At 40.6% G+C, this 21,031-nt stretch overlaps 1 protein-coding gene across 1 annotated transcript in view; it reads left to right on the top strand.

Annotated features, from left to right (window-relative positions):
• Positions 1-21,031, top strand: part of LOC128248701 (uncharacterized) — a 51,628-nt gene that overhangs the window by 12,935 nt on the left and 17,662 nt on the right. Inside the window, exons 9-12 of the mRNA XM_089358103.1 lie at positions 1,069-1,086; positions 3,592-3,766; positions 5,500-5,691; positions 19,494-19,608. Of these exons, the coding sequence (XP_089214229.1) occupies positions 1,069-1,086; positions 3,592-3,766; positions 5,500-5,691; positions 19,494-19,608 (500 nt within the window). The remainder of the gene's footprint in view (positions 1-1,068; positions 1,087-3,591; positions 3,767-5,499; positions 5,692-19,493; positions 19,609-21,031) is intronic.

Below are 21,031 nucleotides of genomic sequence, written 5' to 3'. Positions count from 1 at the left end.
AACCGTATCCTTACTTCGATTCTGATTCCTAGCGACCGCCTTTTCACTTTACTTAGGTCATTTATGCCTTTATGGACATTGATTATAATATACAATTTCTTGTTTCTATCTTGTCATAAAATACTAAATACTATCAAACATAATTTCAATACATTTAACTATTTTAAAACCTTTAATAACTTTAATATTCAAATATTCGAAATTTAGATTTTTCTTCATGAATTTCTTATACAGTTCTAAAATTTCGAAAAATTCCTGATGTTCTCGAAACCAGGCTGCTTAGACGGTCATTACCTTCTTCCAGCCTCTGAAAACGACTAATTCAAATTGTTTTTGTTTATTGCACGTATAAACCTTTCATTTGAATATTGCTGGAAAAATTTGCCTCCATTGAACTTTAAAATTGTCTTGCTGCTTTGAATAAGAATACAACTCATAAAAGCAATAAACAGATATACCAAGTTAATTGTATTAAATCGACTGACGGAAATATATCAGGGAAGCATTCTGCATGCAAAAACAAATACCAGAAGTGAACTTGCAGCTATTGGAGTTATCTCTCTAAAATATTCTTTTTTTTTTAAACTTTGAATATTCTTTTTTACTCTAGGCACGATGCACGTATTTTGGTGGGAGAGGGCCAGTCTATTAAATCGACCCCAGTACACAACTGGTCCTTAATTTATTGACCCCGAAAGGATGAAAAGCAAAGTCGAACTCGGCAGAATTTGAACTCAGAACGTAAAGACGGACGAAATATCACTAAATATTTCGGCCGGCGTGCTAGCGTTTCTGCCAGCTCACCGCCTTTTAAATTTAAAATATTACTAGAGGAATTTTTGTTTCTCAGCCCAAGATTAATCTTAGTTGATACAAGTTTCCCAATTCTGAGACATATGGTTTATGACCGTTTTTATCTCATGAAAGCATCAACTAAACTTCCTTTTCTGGGTAGTGTGTGCTTGTAATTTTATGTGTTATTAGTGTGTTATGTGTTTGTGTGTGTAGGAACTGATGTGTGTATCAATGAAACTAATATGGCTTTTGATTTATATTATTCTTTTGCAGTACCAAACCCCCAAGCAAGTAAGTACAGTACCTCTAATTTATTGCTAAATCCAGCAATTAATAAATGCATTTTCCATATTTGATTTGCTCAGTTAATTAACGGATCTTTTTTAAAACGGGGGCCACATTTTTCATTAATGTTTTACGTAGTGTTTTTGGTACCGAAAGATTTTCAAACTTCGTATACTTATCTATTTTGTGTTATAGAACAGAAAAATATTTTTGTATTCGAATTTATTTCATGTAAAAAATTGTCTTATTTCGATAATTTCAACCAATCATTGACGTCCATTCAGCCGATATACATTAAGTGCCGACTACATAAACAAACGATTCTTCGTTTTATTTGCTTTTTTCATTTTAAATTTGCTTTAACCCTAACCCTAACCCTAACTCTAACCCTAACCCTAACCCTAACCCTAGGGTTAGGGTTAGGGTTAGAGTTAGGGTTAGGGTTAGGGTTAATTGTTTCAGAATCGTTTGTTTATGTAGTCGGCGCTTAATGTATATCGGCTGAATGGACGTCAGTGATTGGTTGAAATTACAGAAATACGACAACTTTAACATGGAATAATTTATGGATTTCTTTTTTTTTTAAGAAGACTAAGAGAAAAAGATGTTTTATATGACACATTCTACCAGTGTTCCAAGTTTCAAAGTGTTTCGTTAATGAAAAATGTGGCCCCCGTTTTAAAAAAGATCCTAATTAACATTTATTTGGATCATTTTATCTGGCATTTTTCAAACTGACTACCTCGTCTCTTAATGATTATATGTTCACATGAGTATATTTTTTTTATACCTTAATAAACTGCCAATAACCATTTAAAGCACCCGTCTTCACATAAGAATTGACAAATATTGGGTCAAAGAATCTAAATGATTTCATGTTAGTACCAAGAGGGTGAGAATTCAGCAAATAGATGGTTCTGGTGGGGTAAATCTATCAAGAGGAAAACAGAAAATTCAGACACATGAGATACCGACGTATACTGATAAGAGATGTAAAAACATTCTAGTATGGTCTGGCAAAACGTATAAAATACAGTCGCAGAGGGTTAATGATAATAGATTTCATTCTGCTCATGTCTAAACAAGGCTTAGTGCCAGCACTTCGTTATTTTCCTTGATCGGGCGATCTACTAGCGCAAAGCAGTCAGAAACATATTTCAACTAATTTAAATTCTTCTTATGCCGAAACACTGCTTAGCGCTAACGCTTCGATAATAGAGTTGTTGATTAGATTAAAAAGCTTCTTGCTGAGAGTAATCATTTTACAATGTGATGGTGGTGGGGGTGGTAAATATGACAGAAATATAATGTTCTGACTAACTTTTCTGATACTGACAGCTAGTATGTTTTGGTTAAAAAATTATCAAGTTAATAATTTTTCTTTAAAACGCAAAGACAGAAAAGAAAAATATACATTCGTTTTGAAATTTCCCTAGTCAGTTCAGTGAATATGCAAATGTATTTTAGTCACTGACTAAGATGGCTTAACACTTCCTCCTGCTTTATCACCATCAGTCGATCTCAATATGAGCTTTGAGGGTCCGTATAAGATTCTGTTGTTAAAAATTATGTGCTGCAAATCAGTTATATTTCTACCATGCACGAAACATTTTAACAATCTTTTTATATAATTCCTAATATCATTTAATGATAATAATATAATAGGATCTTTTAAACATCAAATGTTTGTCAGGGTCCACCTGAATGAAATAGGAATGAAAAAGGACCATAGACGGAGTTTGGTTGAGAAACACTAATTTAAATGAATTGAGATGACGAGTTGACGAAGATAGCAAGTTTATTTTTGTGGTGGTGGTGGTATTTATACTCATTTCAGTGTATAGAACTTACACAGCCATTATGCATTATTTTCTGATTAATACACACTTGTACGTCTGTTTATGCGCGCGCGCCCGTGTTGATCATTAAGATTCAGCCATGTGTAATGAACTTCCATGTTGTTATGCAGAATTGTTTTTATTTTTAAAGGGATAAAAAGGGACCAGTCTCTCTTACGAAATGATTTGGGTTTCCAAAAGCAGTTAAAGCAATTCATCGTTATTGTTTGAACATCCCCTTTTCCATGCTTGCATAGGTCAGGCAGGTAGATTAGACCTTGCATCTGTCAGATTTTCTACAGCTCAATACCATTTTTGCTGCCAACCCACTCCTGTCTCCAGGTAAAATAATATTTCCTGACAGCCAGACATGTTTTCACTGGATACTGGAAATGAATAACACTGTTTGTATGAAAGTAGCACTCATGTATAACAGTCATGCAGTAGCAAGACAAGGAGACACAATCATACATGCACACACAAATAGATACATATACATACATGTATTCACACATACATACATGTATAAACACACCCCTCACGTTGCCAGTCTTATCAATTAAATAAATGTGATCATCGGTAAATATTTACTTAATCATCAGTTACATATAATTAACATTCATTTATTCGACACTTGTAATAAAAATTAATTTTGTTTACTTTTTATTCCTAGACTTCAACTGTTCTGAACCTACAGGTCTTTTCCCTGACCCACAAAGTTGTAGACATTTTTATCATTGTGACTGGAACATTGCCTACAGAAAGGATTGCCCTGGAAACTTGCACTTCAACAATGTCTTGAAAGTGTGTGATTGGCAATACAGAGCCAACTGTCATTTTGGAAAATAAACAAGGAAACAGAATTTCAGTTATTCCAAATAATTTCCCCTGCAGTATGAAAATATGAAGAATCTATTCTACCATATGATAATGACGATTTAATTTGAACATATATTAATTGGTTTTCTACTGCGATTATTTTCTCAGTAAACATACATATATATGCTTCATCATTAATGTATTAATATTTCTATCTAATTCATATGCTTTATCCTGTGGTTCTTTGTCATAATTCTTCTGGAAGCATTTGCAACCAACTTTATGTACTACATATCCAATAAATGAAACAACAGAACCCATTTCAGATTAGATGAATTAATATTGCTATGAAAATGAAATAAACAAATTACCAGGCTAATTTTAACTGTATGTCTTTGTTTTTTTCTTGCTTTTTTGCCTTTATTTCTCTTTACATATTTTCCCCATCCTTTCCAATCAAGTTTTCTTTGTGAATTCTTTAGACATGTCACTGTCACATAAATATCAGAACTGAGATCACATGATGATATGTATTTTGAACACACTTACTCTATATTTTTCTCAATACACTTTAATATACTATACCGATAGTTTTAAATATATAAGCAGTTATGATTTTGCATCCTCCATCATGCAATTAGTTTACAGCATAGACGCTCCCACTGTCAGGCACTAAATCTCTCTCAAATTACATTATTCAATGCGTGGAAGCACATATTGAACAATGCAGTCTAGTCCTAGATATGCATTGTCTTAACAAAGACCTTGTCAAGTGTAGCTGGAATGTTTTTAGTTATAGGTCTGCTGGATGAGGACTAACGTGAGGTTACAGAACCACAAGACAATTTGTTTATGAGGAAGCTTTTGCATGGCGATCAGACGGTATTAGATGACTGATGCGATGTACGCATTTGCCACCTCGGCCCGACCTTTTAGAGATAGCTTCCTCTCGGCTCACAGCTGAGTGAGAGTGATTACTCTACTCGTTATTTCGTCCCAGTTCTTCATTTGGAGGTCTGGATCGAACCAGAACCCGAACAATTTAACCGGTCCCTCGATCCAGTGTCTCACGATGTTGGAGGGCATAGGCCTGATTCAATAGGTGCCGAGCCGTAAGCTAACTGACTTTTTCGGGTTAATTTTTGCTCCCGTTACCGATTCGTATTCTTTTAGTGTCTCGCCGACGAGGTCAATATGTCTGAGGCTTGATACTATAACGGTGACATCGTCCGCATATGCAAACACGCTCCACCCGTATTCCAGTTCTCGCGAGATACCCCTCAGCGTCGCTAGCTTCTACAATAGAGGCTCTAGAGTCAATACATATAAAAGTGACGAGAAGGGGCATCCCTGACGGACCGAACGCATGATGTTTAAATGGTTTAGATGGATGGCCATTAACTCGAACTACTGAACGGTACCGCTGAATAAAGCAGCGATCCAACCACCGAAGACTAGACCGAAGTCAGCCACCCAAAGGACAGCCGTCAAGTATCGATGGTCGACCCAATCGAAGGCTTTTGATTGATCCAAATTTATTAGCGCCCTACCCATGCCAGGTTCCTTAGCGCATGAGGTGGAGGTTATCATAGATAGTTCTGCTCGGCACGGTGCATGTTTGCACATTGTCGACCAGTTTCTCGATGACAAGCACCAGCCTCTCGGCTAGCACTTTGACCATAATTTTCAAAGGTACGTTCAGCAAAGTGATGGGCCTGAAATTATCGATAACGTTCCCCTTGTTTTGGTTTCTCTTTAAAAGTGTCACTGCTCCTCGACTCAAGAAACCGAGCGGCTGTAATGGAACTTTCACAACACTCCGCCTCTCTTTCCGAGAGTCGTCGCAGACCATACAGGTAGTCTCTAAAGTCGGTTCTGCGTTCCGCTCCACCAGATGTCCCGAGCAGTCGGGCAAAATGCTGTTGAAAGGCCTCACACATTCTTTCGGTCTCGAGTAATTCGCACCCCTGTTGATTTATCAAAGACCGAATGGTGGCTTTGTTGTCATGTTGCGCCTGCGCCACACGCGCCTCTCTGGTGACTCCAATTCCCTCGTTTCTTAGGGCTCGCATCCTAGCTCTGACAACCTTCGTGTTTGGCGTTGAAGTGTTAGTCAAGGGTCAATCTCGCCACCAGCACGTTGGTCACACTGCTACTTCTAAGAGCTTCTAATTTCTTAACTAGGTCTCCCTCTAATCTATTTCGATCTATTACTAAAGCCTTGCTATACCTTACCGATTCTGCTTTAATTGCCCTTTTTAGGGCAAACCACCATTTGTTGTAGACGATGGCTCCAGTCATCGCCCTCCTAACTAATGTGCTAATCCGGTCTCCGTAAGCCTGTCGCGCCAGGAGCGACTCATTCAGTTTCCAGTATCCGGGATCCGGCCTATGATTCTTATCTGGGTCGATCGTACAGGTCACGAATTTGTGATTTGTGTAGCTGATTATGAGAAATTTTGGACAACCTACACTATCCCTATCCACTGTCCTACAGAATACTCTATCTAAATACAATCTGGACGACTCGATGTAGCTGGTCCATGACCACATTGGCACATTCAGGTAGTCCAGTCGGTACCTGTCAGACATTTGGAAACGTCTGAGCAGATCTTTGAGGCATTTGCATCCCAAATGTCGAATTGTCCACCGAACATGGGTCATTGGGCCCGCGGGTTGGGGAGTCTGGTTTCGCTGATGGCTATGATATCTACATTTTGAGACTTGATGCCATTTAGTAGGTAACCTTCTTTCCAAGACGGTCCCAAGCCACGCACATTTACATTACCTATTCTGAGCATGGCCCTAATTGTTCGAAAGTTGGATTTTTGAAATCTCCCTACTGCATTAGTGTACGGAGATTTCAGTAAATTATGTGTGCTTTGTGTGGTATGCTATTTTTATGTGTTGTGGTGGTTTTGTGCGTTGGTGGATGCTTGTTTTAAAACTGTTTTCTCTTAAGTCAGTGTGACACCTGATGTATTGCATCAGCTCCAAATTGTTTATGTTGATTGCGGTCAGCATTGTTGGCGTTTGTGTTTTTGTAGGTTGTCCGTCGATGGCATTTTGTCGTTGTTTAATTTGTTCCCAGTCAATTCGTCGCTGGTCATTTCGTTCCCATGTTAATTCGTTATCAGTCAATTAGTCACAGTATTACATATTTATTTTTTCTTAAAATTTAGAATTGTGTGCAATTGCTTTTAGAAAAATAATTTGGGGGCTTGGATTATTTTTTCCATGACATTTTTTATACGCAGGTCCACATCTCTGTATTTTTCTTCGGGTGGGGGCTTGGTTCTTCTCCTTGCATAAACTTCTGTAATTTGGTACTGGCAAACCTTTCCTCACATTTAATCACATCAATAAGTTTCCAAATATTTGGATGACTAATATTCACTGTCATTTTCAGCGCGCTGTGGTAGGTTTCTAAACTATTTGTAGTATGAGCAATCAACGTCATACATCAATCCCAAACATTCCATATAGATAATGGAAATGGAAGTTCAAGGTGTCGCCTCCTCTGTCCTCTTTCTCTAGGTCAGTGGTTCCCAACAGCGGCCTCCCAAACTTTTTATTTAAATAAGTTTTCTCACGGACCCCTTTTAATATGCTTGTCCTTATGTGTATATATATATATATATATATATATATATATATATATATATATATATATATATATATATATATATATATATATATGAAATTTTAAATTTAGCTCACGGACACCCAGTGCTACCTTTGCGAATCAACTGGGGGTCTGCAGACCCCTGGTGGTTCGCTGCTCTAGGTAGTCCTATATAATTATTTTCAAAATAGGATACAATTGACTTTGGAATATCATCATCATCTACACTTTGTTCATATCCATCTACAACATCATCAACCGGCAGGAAAGCAATGACAAAAAGGCACCGCATTTTGAGACTAAAACTGTCATCTTCGTGATATCTGCATTTTAGTCCTTCTTGCACAACATGCTTGTACACATTTTCTCCTAATTGAAACAAGCAGCATGCCAAATTCGACGCAGGAAACTATTCCAGAAATCCGTTCCGTTATGGGCTGCTTTTTCGAAATCCATAATTATATTATCAGGTCCCTCATTCTGCAGTAATTCATTTATTTTGGCAAAAAGTCTTCTATATGTGTCTTGACTTTTATCAGAGAGCAATGCAAACAATCGTGGGGAATTAATATTATCAATTTGAATGTGAAGGATATATAACTGAAAAAATATACTAGGAGCAGCAATTAAGTGTTCGATCTGCAGCCCAGTTCTTGTGCTGTTTTGAATCTTCCGTCCCACTGTCATACTGTAAAAACATTTCATCATTGTCAAGGTCGGAGTATTCCTACCTTGGAATGGAAAACCCAACATTTGTAAGTGGGGTGGCAGGATAGTTGGAATCAGCTTGCCTCCAACATCTAACATTCCTATTAAACTGTGACAATGTATAGTCGTTAAAATTCTGAACTTCACCAGCAATAACTGAGTGAGGGGCATCACGCGATGAAATAGAGTTTACTTTAATATTTCAAACTATTATTCTTGCATTTATTTCTGCAGCAGTTGAAGCGTGAATATGGATCCCAGACTTCTTAAGTTCTTTAGAATGTTCATGCTTGAAATCTCGCCTCGCTCACACGATTTTCGTACCTCCTGTATATCTTCAATTCATCTGCATTCTGATTATTTTTTGTGCATATATAATTTTCTTGATGCACCACTTCAATTTTTCCTTTCTCTGAAGTTATGATCCTACAGATAGTCATGTTGATGGGTAGGCGTATTGAATAAATTTAATTCGATTTGCTTGAAAATCTTTGTTCGTAAACTGTTCAGCGCTGATACTTAAGAGAGACAGTGAAAGAGAGAAAAGGGGCGGATTAAGAAAGGAAAAGTATATCTAAAACAGTCCAAAGACAATTTTAATTCTGAAGTTCTAAACTTTCCCTCGAAAATCACATTTAAGAGTATTTTGGAACAAATTGGCCAGTGACGAATTCACCTCAAAATTAATTGATCAACGATAAATTGACCGGGCACAAATTAACCAACGACGAAATAACTGCGAACGAATTGTCCTCGCACCGTTGGTAGTGCTGGTGCTGGTGTTGTTTTTATGTGTGGGGTTTTTGTTATAGGGAGTGGTGTATTTCCCTGCTTTGTTTCACTGAGTCATTGTCGTTTTTTTCCCTGTATTCTCTCTATCCCTCGTGGCTATTTGCCATTCTACAGTATCGCCTCATCAGACATGTCGAAGGAATCAGAAAATGGGAGGGGAAGGGTACTGGAGTCAATTTGTGAGTGTGTTAATGTAGATGCTATTGGTGTTGTTAGTATTGGTTGGTGGCTGTTGGGATGTAATGTACAGGTTGTTGGGGTGAGGGATTAGTATTTTTCTTCTATTCTGTTGCTGTTGTTGGTGGCGGGGATGATGGTGTTGCTTCTGCTGTTGGTGGTGTTGATTAGTTAGATTCGTTGATTTGGTTGGTTGGTTGGTTGGTTGGTGGAGATGTTTCATCTGTTGGAGTTGTTTCACCTTTTGTGTTGATGGCGGTGTGGGTAACAGTGCTGGTTCGCTTTTAGTGTTTTCTTTTTGTTGTTGTTGTTGTTGTTGCTGCTGCTGCTGTTGTTCCTGCACTGTTGGGCAGTCGATCTTGAGGTGGTTTTTGCTACCACAATGGTGACGGCGTGGCCTTCTGCCTTCAACAGCTACATGTAAGGTGGTGCCGTCTAGCAGTTTTACAAGATCAGGGATTGATTCGATTGTCTCTTGATTTGCTTGAATTAAGACCTCAACGCCTTGTCCAACCCAGTTTTGCTGTTCCAGGACGGCAATTTGAAAGATGTTGATTACTTCTTCGAAATTATTGCTGATAGCTGACACCTCCATCGTTTTTCTATCTCAGAGGGATCATCTTTATTTCTTACCTTCATCACACGACGACCAAAGTAAGTGGGAATCATTATGATTTCTTTGCATTCAAGTGCCTTTCTTGAAAGTTCATTTCTATCTTCTTGTCGAACAGTGGCAAATCTTTTGCCCCTTGTGATATATTTTTTTAAATCCCATGTTGGCCGTAAACACTTTTCCATCGTTTGTTGAGTGGTATGTTCTAGCCATTTTAAAAAATATCCTGTAAAATGTTTTTGGTGTATTTAATTTTATTGTTCTTTCTTCTTTGCTTAATATTGATTTGCATTGTAATAACTCTCGCGTTGAAAAAGACACCAGTCTTCTTCTTTGCCTCAAAACAGAAGCAAAATTATTTTGTTTGTTCATGTTGATGGTGGCGGTAATGGTAGAAGAGAGAGAGAGAAAGTGTCTTAGGCATGCATTAATTTTCTCTGCTTTCCCTTCCCATCGTTCGAGAAGAACGCTTGTGTTAATACGTGTGTTGTCATTGCTGGTCAATAGCGTGTGTGTGTGTGTGTGTATGTGTGAAAGTGAATCAGTATTTTCTTTCTTCCTTGTAGTTGTCGGTAATGGAGGAAACTCAATCTTTAAATGGGACGCAGGAACGCTAGCAGCCTCACGAAAACTATCCATGTTTTTAGATAGGTTAAAATATTTCTTTAAATAAAATTTTACAATCCAAAAATTCACCCTTAAAGGGAGAATTTTCGAGCGAAAGACTCGCTCAGGCCAAAGCGGATGTTGTTAAGCACCTTTTTCACAAAAATTATTGGGTTGTCCGGAAAGTTCGTGCCGATTTTTAAAGGAAAGAAAAAGGTCAATACATACTTGCCATTACATTTTTAATCAACCAGATATGAACCATTTTGTTGCACAATGCGTCTCCATCTTTCCTTTAACTTGAAAATACCCTCTTCCCAGAATAGAGGTGGTTTCATGGCACGTAAGTCGAAAGGTAAGCTACTATAAATCGGCACGAACTTTCCGGACAACCCAATATTTGCATATACACGTAAATAAACAGATAATTTTTTTTAACTTACGGGAAACGACGCGACAACAGCCAGTCGATAGATAGATAGAGAGAGAGAGAGAGAGAGAGAGAGAGAGAGAGAGAGAGAGAGAGAGAGAGAGACAGAGACAGAGAGAGAGAGAGAGACAGAGAGAGAGAGAGACAGAGAGAGAGAGAGACAGACAGACAAACAGACAGACAGAGATAGATAGATAGATAGATAGATAGATAGATAGGCAGACAGTCAGACTGGCAGACAGGCAGAGAGGTAGAGGGAATGACAGACACACAGAGAGACAGATAAATATATAGATAGATGGCGAGAGAGACTAACAGAGAGATAGGCAAACCACAAGTAGATAGATAGATAGATAGATAGAGAGAGAGAGAGAGAGAGAGAGAGAGAGAAAATGAGACAGACAGACAGATAGATAGATAGATAGATAGATAGATAGATAGATAGATAGATAGATAGATAGATAGGTTTCTTTATTAGCCACACAGGGCTCAACACAGAGGGGACAAAATACAAATGTAGAGTTTTTCTTTTCGATGGGGTCGAAAACAAAGCAGAAAAAAAACAAAAGTGGGGACAACGATGAAAAAAAAACATCGCAAAACGTTTGGGGTATTTACAAAAAATACGAAATAATACAAAAAATTCCCAATAAATGGGGAGGTTATCCGTGGAAAGAAAAACCTACGAAAAGACCACGGTAACCTCGGTCTTTAGCGTCACAGTTTGTTAAATAAAATTTCTTTTATTTAAGCAAGAAACGTAAGTAACTCTCTGTTTACAAAATTTTAAAACGTTTTATAGAATCATGGTCAATATGGCTTCGTCATTTATACGTGTCATTCTTGCTACATGTATCCATCTTTTTTCGAAACATTTGCTAGACAACACTTGCCTCTCTACTCTCACCTTCCTTTTCAAGTGATACTTGAAAAAGTTGATGAGAGATTGACCAGAGAGGAAAGTATTTGTCTCTAATCCTTTCAGACGCGTCCACCAGATGCATTCTTTGGCCATAGCCACAAGTACGATAAATACAGCTCTTCCTTCCCGTTTAAAGGAAGGAGGCGTGACGATATTGACGATAGACTCGGTTGATAAACCGACTCGTCCCACACGCGACAGCAGTCGTTCGACATAAGCCCACATCTCCGAAATAGTTGGACACTGCACGAGTGCGTGCAGAACGGTTTCATCGCTCTGACCGCATCTCGGGCAGGTCGGCCCCACATTTCGCGAGCCGTGTCTATAGAGCTTATCCCGAACGGGTAGCGCCTCTCGGTAACACTGCCAGGCCAGGGATCTCTAGAAGTTGTCCATAGGTCCCGGCCCGAAAGTCGTCCTGAACAGGCGGGTCAGGTATTCCTCGTCGACGCCCAGGTTCGCCCCGAGATCGTCGTCGTACCTGCCCTCCACTAATCCCCTATAGAATGACTTCGTTGTGATGCAGCCGCTCAAGGTCGACCCGGGACGGCAAAGTTGTTGCAGAGCAACGCGACACTCACGGTGCCATTCGCCATTCCTCGGCCTCTTTTTGATCCACGACTGCAGCTCGGTCATGGAGACGAGCTGCGGGAAAGCGCGTCGCACAAACGGCGACCACACCTGCTCACCGTCGTCTACGTAGAGCCGGAGATGTCGCAGTCTCAGCGCATGTCTGCGCATCATCAACCACGGCATGCCCAGCCCTCCTTTCAGCGGGTGTTGGCAACAAACGGATCGCCTCACCATCGGAACGCTTCCTTTCCACAAAAAGCGGAAGAGGATACGCTCCATTTCGGTGCTGGCGCGATCGGGACAAGGCACGACGGTCAGGCGGTATTCGATGACGGACGCGATGTACGCGTTCGCCACCTCCGCCCGACCTTTTAGGGACAGCTTCCTCTCGGACCATTGCCGGCAGAGAGTGGCCACCCTACTCGTTATCTCGTCCCAGTTCTTCTCCGTTTGCAGGTCCGGACCGAACCAGACTCCGAGCAACTTGACCGGACCGTCCTTCCAGCGTCCCACTACTGAGGCGCTGCCGGACGGTATGGGCTTGCTTCTCCAGGTGCCGAGCAGCAAACCCACCGACTTATCCCGGTTGATTTTCGCTCCCGTCACCGCTTCGTAGTCTTTCAGCGTCTCGCCGACAAGCTCGATGTGCTCGTGGCTAGACGCTATGACGGTGACGTCGTCCGCGTATGCCGACACGCTCGTCCCGCACCCCAGTTCTCGCGGGATGCCCCTCAGCGTCGCCAGCTTCCGCAGTAGTGGCTCGAGAGTCAATACGTACAGGAGCGGCGACAGGGGGCATCCCTGACGAACCGAACGTGCAATGTCGAAGGGTCCCGATAGACGTCCATTGACGCGAACAACCGAACGGATGCCTGTGTACAAGGCAGCCATCCAGCCGCGGAAAACTGGACCGAAGCCGACCGCTTCGAGGACGGCCTCCAAGTATCGATGGTCTACCCTATCGAAAGCTTTGGATTGATCCAAATTGATCAGGGCCCCACCCATGCCAGGTTCCTTAACTACCCTCTCTATGATGTAGCGCATCAGATGGAGGTTGTCATGGATGCTTCGGCCCGGCACGGCGCACGTCTGCTCTATGCCGACCAGTTTCTCGATGACAAGTGCCAACCGCTTGGCTAACACCTTGGCCAAAATTTTCATGTCTGCATTGAGCAGAGTGATGGGCCTAAAGTTATCTATGGCGTCCCCCTTGTTTGGATCTTTCTTCAGCAGCGTTACCGCTCCTCGGCTCACAAAACCGGGAATGCTCCCGTTCTGCTGCCAGTTGCAGTACACGGCCGCCAAGACTTCTCCAAACAAGTCTGGCATACAGTTGTAAAGCTCGTAGGGCAGACCATCCAAACCCGGAGATTTGTCCGTCGAGCAACCCGCCATCGCGTCCCTCACCTCCTCCGCCGTGATGACCCCTTCGCAGCACTCCGCCTCTCTTGCCGAGAGTCGTGGCAAGCTGTGCAGGTAGGCACTAAAGTCCACCCTGCCTTCTCGCTCGCCACTCCTCCCGAACAGTCGGGCAAAATGCCGCTGAAACGCTTCTCTGTTCCTCTCTACAGCTAGTGCCCTGCTATACCTTATTGCTTCCGCCCTTACTGCTCTCTTGAGGGCAAACCACCATTTGTTGTTGACGATGGCTCCCGTCAAAGCCCTCTTTACTAACGTGCTAATCCGGTCTCTGAAAACCTGTCTCGACGGGAAAGACGCGTTTAGTTTCCAGTAACCGGGACCCTGCCTATGTGCCTTATCTAAGTCTAGCGTACACGTCACAAGTTTGTGATCCGTGTAGCTGACTATGTGGAACTGTGGACATCCTAAACTATCTCTATCTCTTGTCCTACACACTATCCTATCTAGATACGATCTCGACGACCCAATGCGGTTGCTCCAAGTCCACGTTGGCACATTTGGGTGGTCGAGTCGGTACCTGTCAGACAACTGGAAGCGTCTGAGCAGGTCTATGAGGCCTTTGCATCCCCTTCTAGTTTTGTCACTCCCCACGTAGTCTAGATGCGTGTCCAAGGTAGCATTCCAACCCCCCACTAAAAGTAAGGGACGAGACGTTCCCAGGAATACTTCTAGACGTCGAAAGAAGTCTGACCGACCTGTTAAAGGAGGCACATAAACTGCCAGCAACCGAAAAGCGCCTCCATCGCTGCCGTCCATATCTAGGACAACCAGTCTACCCTCCGGGTCCGTAAATATCGTCTTTACTTGGAGATCCAGACTCTTGCGAAAAAGAACCGCCGTGCCACTACCGCCCATCCTCGGCAGACAGGGAGAAAAATAAATGTTAAACTGTCCGCCAAACATGGACTTTAGGGCCCGCGGTTCATGGAGTCTGGTCTCACTAATGGCTATGATATCCAAATTGTGTGACTTGATGTCATTTAAGAGGTACCCTTGTTTCCAAGGGGACCCTAAGCCACGCACATTCACACAACCAATCTTCACCATGATTCTATTTATACGTGTGCTTTAAAGCACAAAACAAAAGAACAAAGTGTTACTTACCGTTAGAAAGTTTTGTTTCCTCCTTGGATTTTTCACCAAGGAGGCTATTGTACAATTTCTTGCACAAATATTTCTGGAATCCCCCTACCGAGTTGGGGTAGAGGGATTTTATTGTGTTGTGTAATGCTGGTGTTACATGAATAATTTTAATGTGTTTTGGCGGTGTTGTACGTGGGTGGTTGTTGGTTTTGATATCGTTATTTGTGATGTTTGTTTTAGAGTTGATGTAATTCATCAACTCTGTGTTTGTACTGTCTATTGCTGTTAGCATTGTTTTTTTTATATTACTATTGGTGTTAGTAGTATTTTCGGGAGATGTGAATCTCCCTGCTTTGTTTGTGTTTGCATTTTGTTTTGTTTTCTTCTTACTGCGCTTCCTCTTTCCTTTCGTAGCTATTTTCCACTCCTCCCCACTCTCTTCATCGGATGATGGGAGATCTGAGGAGTCAGAAAGAGGTAACGGCAAATTTTGTGCGTCTGTGTGTGTTTCTGTGAATGTTTGTGTTGCTGTTTTTATTGATGTTGGCTGCTTGTTATTTGTGTGTGGTGTATGTGATATGGGGGAGGGAGAGGCAGTCTTGGAATTTTCTTTTTTTTCTTCTGTTTTTGCAGTTTCTGTTGTCTTTTCTGTTGTGGTTATTGCTGATATTTCTGTTGTTGTTTTTTGTGTTGCTGGTGGTGTTGGTAGTAAGGTTTTTCTGTTGGGGGTATTTGGCAGTTGCTTCTGTTGTTGTTGTTGTTGTTGTTGTTGTTGTTGTTGTTTTTGTTTAGCGGCCAGAGGGCAGTCCTTTTTCAGATGTGCTTCGCTGTTGCATAGGTAACAGCGAGGTCGCCTGCCCTCTACCACCACATACAGCTTGTGGTCCTCTGCCAATCTAATGTTTGGAGGAATTTTCTGTGAAGCCTCCTCCGTGATGTGGAGAAGGATTTCCAGATTTTTCCCTCCCCAGTTCTTTTCCTCTCCGACCGTAATCTCCAAAATATTTGCCTCCTCCATTTCCAGGCACACGGCCGATATCAGCCATTGGGTGTCCACCTCCGATGGCTCATTTTTTATCATAACTTTGGTCACTCTCTGTCCTAGATAACTCGGTATCATTACCAAGTCATCTGTGCGGAGAGAGAATGTCGAAAATTGTTTAGCTAAATTTTCATCCAGAAATCTCACTTGCACCGTTCCAAATTTTCTTCCCCAGGTGACATGATTCTGATAAGGCCAAATTTTTCTAAGACAAACTTCAATTTTATCTGTGCTAACATTTTCTACACGTCTGGTTTTTGTGTTTACCAGTTTATAAATGATGCACTTTTTATTTTTCATTTCTATAATATCTTTTGGTATGTTTATTCTGACATCATCTCCTTCTTTCGTAAGAAGGGATTTTGTGTCTTTTATTTGTTTTTGTGTGAATGTCACTATTGTTCTTTTTTCCTTTAGAGCATTTGCGAAATTTGTTTTTGTTGTGCTGGCGGACATGTTCTTCTGGATATTTTTGTTTATGTTGGTGTATGTACTGCCTGGTTCAAAGGTGGTGGTAGTGGCAGCAGAGTTTGTTGAACAGGTGATGGTGTCATTGCTGACGGTCGATAACTTTACGTCCTTGTTGTTGCTGTTGTTGTTGTTGTTGTCGTTGTTGTTGTTGTTGTTGTTGTTGTTGTCGTTGTTGTTGGTGGTGGTGGTGATGGCGTCAGCAGCAATGGTGCTTACGTCAGAGACATTTGTGACGGTTTTTACGCATGGTTTTGTAACCTAGGTTACAGTTTTGTTTTTGTTGTTGGTGTTGGTGTTGGTGGTGGTGGTGGTGGTGGTGGTGGTGGTGGTGGTGAGAGGGCTGTTAGTAGCTGTAATCACAGTCTTTGTGACGTTTACAGCAACTGCGTTCCTGTCACTGTATGTGCACGCGCTACTCTGTTCTTTTTTCTCTTCTGGCATCTGAAGCCTCGGGAAATGCTTGTCAAAAGAACAAGACAAGCGTTCCAAAATTATGTTTCTCGACATTTTTCAAATGTCAAGAAGGAAATTTTTGTATTTTGCTAGGGCCGAAACTGCCCCTGGGGGTCAATTCCTGCCCTTGAAAATACACACAAATGAAGCCTAGGTGCTTCGCAACAAAATTATTTAAAAATTCCAACAAAATGTGGACAATAAAAGGTCAAATAAACGTTTACCTTCGCAGCCGATGTGACAGCACGTCCGTGAGAAGAGATAGATAGATAGATAGATAGATAGATAGATAGATAGATAGATAGATAGATAGATAGATAGATAGATAGATAGATAGATAGATAGATAGATAGATATTGTGCAGAGAGTAGTTTATTGAGGTTTAACAAGAGAAAACGAATATTTATTCGAAAGTTTTCCTCAAAGAGATTTAAAGTACGGCGATTGATAATTTTCTTTCCATTGCGTAATAAACTTCTTTAAGACACTTATTTGATGATTTTTTAAAATATTTTTGTAAGTTTTAGCTTAATGTCTGTGTACATACATACACACACACGCAAGCAAACGCACGCGCACACATACATACATACATACATACATACATACATACATACATACATGATGGCCGTCCACTCGCGACCGAGGAAGACCATTGCTGACCTTCAGGAACATTGTGCACTCTATGACTAACTTATATTTTGCATTTGCGGCTCCGTTGGTGGCTAATGAGCCCTGCTCTTGAAAGCAGACACGACTGCAAACATGGCAGACCAAGCTTTCCCCATTCACTATACGAGCCGTGCACTTTCGCGCAGCTCGCTTAAGTTCTTCATGCTGGATACGTGCTCTCTCAAAAGTGTCGATCCCCTCCTTAACCTGCTTCCTTCATCCGTGGCGATGACAGGCATTGTTCTCCCAGTCAGTGTCCTGCATATCACAGGCCTTTAATGAGGACTTGACACAGTCCTTAAATCGCAGCTTTGGTTTCTGTCGGAATTTCCTTCCATTCACAAGTTCTCCATATAGCATCTGCTTAGGAATCCTGCTATCCTTGATTCTAATAAGGTGTCCAGTCCAACGTAACCGGTGCTTGTGTACCATTGCCTCAATACTCAAGATACCAGCTGTCCTCAGGACCTATGTGTTTGGAATTTTTGAGGTCCAGCCATCATTGAGAATGTGTCTGAGACATCTCTCATGAAAGCGTTCAAGGACCCTACTCATGTGAGACATACTTGCATACATTCATACATACATACATACATACGTACATACATACATACATACATACATACATACATACACATTTTATGCTTTACATGCTTCAGTCATTTGCCTTCCGGATATTCGTTTCAAATCGCTGCCTCGAAGGGTTTTCGTCCAACAAATCGAACCCAGGGCTTATTTTTTTTAAGGCCTAGTACATTTTCTTTCGGTTCTTATGCCGAACCGCTAAGTTACGTTGACGCAAACACTCCAGCATCTGTTGCCAAAAGGTAGTGAGGGACAAACACGAAGATACACACATACACACACACACACACACACACACACACACGCACGCACACACAAACACACACACACACACACACACACACACACACACACACACACACACACACACACACACACACACACACAGAATCGATTTTAGAAATAAAGAAAGCATGAAAAACAATGGCTTAAAAACTTATTTAAACAAGTAATTAATAAAACATCTGGGACCAATGAAGGACTCGCAAGGACCTAAGAATAACCTCACAGTAAGGAGCAAGTTCATTCTCTAGCAATGGTGTTCCTTTACCCACAAGAACAAGCTGAGGATTTTCCAATTTAATCGGGCCATTCTCGGCTCTCTAACCTACTTTTTAGCAAACTCATTGGAGTGTAGTGTATCGTTCTCCGTATCTTCTTCTGCAAGTAGTAATTGAAAAAGTTGATGAGGGTTTTGCCAAAAAGGAAAGAGTCTGCTTGCGCTCTTTTCAATCTATTCAACATACTATCTCTTTTACCACAACTACTTAGCAGAGGAGAACTCCCTACCCTTCCCAAATAAAATGACCAAGTATTGTTGACTCACAATGAAGTTAGCAATGCTCGGACACAGAACGAGTTTGCGGAATGGTTTCGTCGCTCTGGACACATTTTGTTGGAAACACTTCTGTACTTTATTCTGACTCGGTACAACTGAACCGGAGATTTCTAAATGTTGTTCTTTGAAACCAAATTTTCCGTAATAAACTTTTCAGCAACAACAGCAACAACATCAAAAACAAAATAAATATTGTATAATTGCATGTCTGATTTTATTTATCTTTCGTCTTTATATTTACTTTAGAAGGTTTCGTTCATTTTGTTTACATTAAAACTATAAACCTCCTACACATTTTTAAATTACTTTGATACTAGACTTTACAACAGAAAAATTTCTTTTCAATCATTTCCCTTCCACACCTTCATCCATGTTTTTGTAATTGTTGTTGTCATCGTTGTCACCGTCACCGTTAGTGCTGGTATGCTTTTTCTCTTTATCCCCTCCTTTTTCGTATTCTTACCAATATAGTGCCTAGACTGGTACGATAAGAAAAACAAATATCTACAGATCCATTTTCATTGGTCACCTGTGCGACGTTCAAACCCATACAACTTTGTGTAAACTTTGGCATACGCTATTGTTCCCACTGACCATATCCTATAAATACTGGGCTTTCTCGCGTTGCCTACCAGAATTGCCTTGCTTGTTCATTTTTACACCGGAGCTGCCTGAGATTTTGAGTCGCTGTTCAATACGTCGACTAGCGTCGCCTTTGAAGGGACGAGTGGATTAGTGATATTTATATATATACACCATACATCTAAAAGCTCATAAGACAATTCTTAATAAGGCAATCAGTATGCTTCAATTAACCGGTAGATTCCTGCTCTGCGCTTTTCTTGCTACAATAATTTCTGTAAGTATTCTGTCTTGGATTCCTTGCAAACCGAACACCCTCGCGCACGTGCGCAAACACACACACACACACACACACACACGCACACACACACACACGCACGTACGCACGCACGCACGCACGCACGCACACACACACACACACACACACACACACACACACACGCACAGATACTGTATAATACATATTTAGACGCATGTGTGTCTACATACATCTTTATGCGTATAAGTATGTTTGTATGAGCTTGCATGCATGTGTATGCATGAATATATATATATATACATACATACACATACGTACATATGTAATATCTACATACATACATACACACACACATACGAGTATGCATATATATGTATATATGTGTGTATATATTTACATATATGTGTATATATGCATATATTTATATTCATACATATAATACATATTTAGACGCATGTGTGTCTTTGTAGTGGAGGCGCAATGGCCCAGTGGTTAGGGCAGCGGACTCGCGGTCATAGGATCGCGGTTTCGATTCCCAGACCGGGCGTTGTGAGTGTTTATTGAGCGAAAACACCTAAAGCTCCACGAGGCTCCGTCAGGGGATGGTAGTGAACCCTGCTGTACTCTTTCACCACAACTTTCTCTCACTCTTACTTCCTGTTTCTGTTGTGCCTGTAATTCAAAGGGTCAGCCTTGTCACACTGTGTCGTGCTGAATATCCCCGAGAACTACGTTAAGGGTACACGTGTCTGTGGAGTGCTCAACCATTTGCACGTTAATTTCACGAGCAAGCTGTTCCGTTGATCGGATCAACTGGAACCCTTGACGTCGTAAGCGACGGAGTGCCAACAACAACATATACACATATATATATGTATACATACATATACATATATATATATATATATGCATTCATATATATATATATATATATATATATATACATATATGCATACGTATATATATACGTATATATATACGTATATATATATATATATATATATATATATATATATGCATACACATATATACATATATAGATGTATATACATGTATATAAACATACATATATATGTATCTCTCTCTCTCTATATATATATATGTATGTATGTATGTATGTGTGTGTATGTAAACAATAAATTAAATAGAGAAATACAATTGATAGTCTACCAATTTATTTATATTATAAAATAATATGATGTACCAAGAATAATATGTAATATAAGCTAACATAACATAACACCACTAGCTTATTATATATAAAGAGGCGCTGGTATAGCTTTGAGGTTACGAAGCCCGCTTCACAAGCATTTAGTTTCGGCTTCAGTTTAACTGTGCAGCACTTTGGGAAAATATATTCTGTTATAGTTCCGAATCGACCAAACTCTTTTGAGTGAATTTGGTGGACAGAGCTGCCGTAAATGCATAACTTTGTGTTTGT

The sequence above is a fragment of the Octopus bimaculoides genome, chromosome 9 (genome assembly GCF_046866305.1).
Source record: "Octopus bimaculoides isolate indiv1 chromosome 9, ASM4686630v1, whole genome shotgun sequence".
In the NCBI taxonomy this organism is placed as follows: Eukaryota; Metazoa; Mollusca; class Cephalopoda; order Octopoda; family Octopodidae; genus Octopus; species Octopus bimaculoides.
The sequence above is the reverse complement of the archived record's forward strand: the minus strand, read 5'-3'. Positions and strand labels throughout refer to the sequence as shown.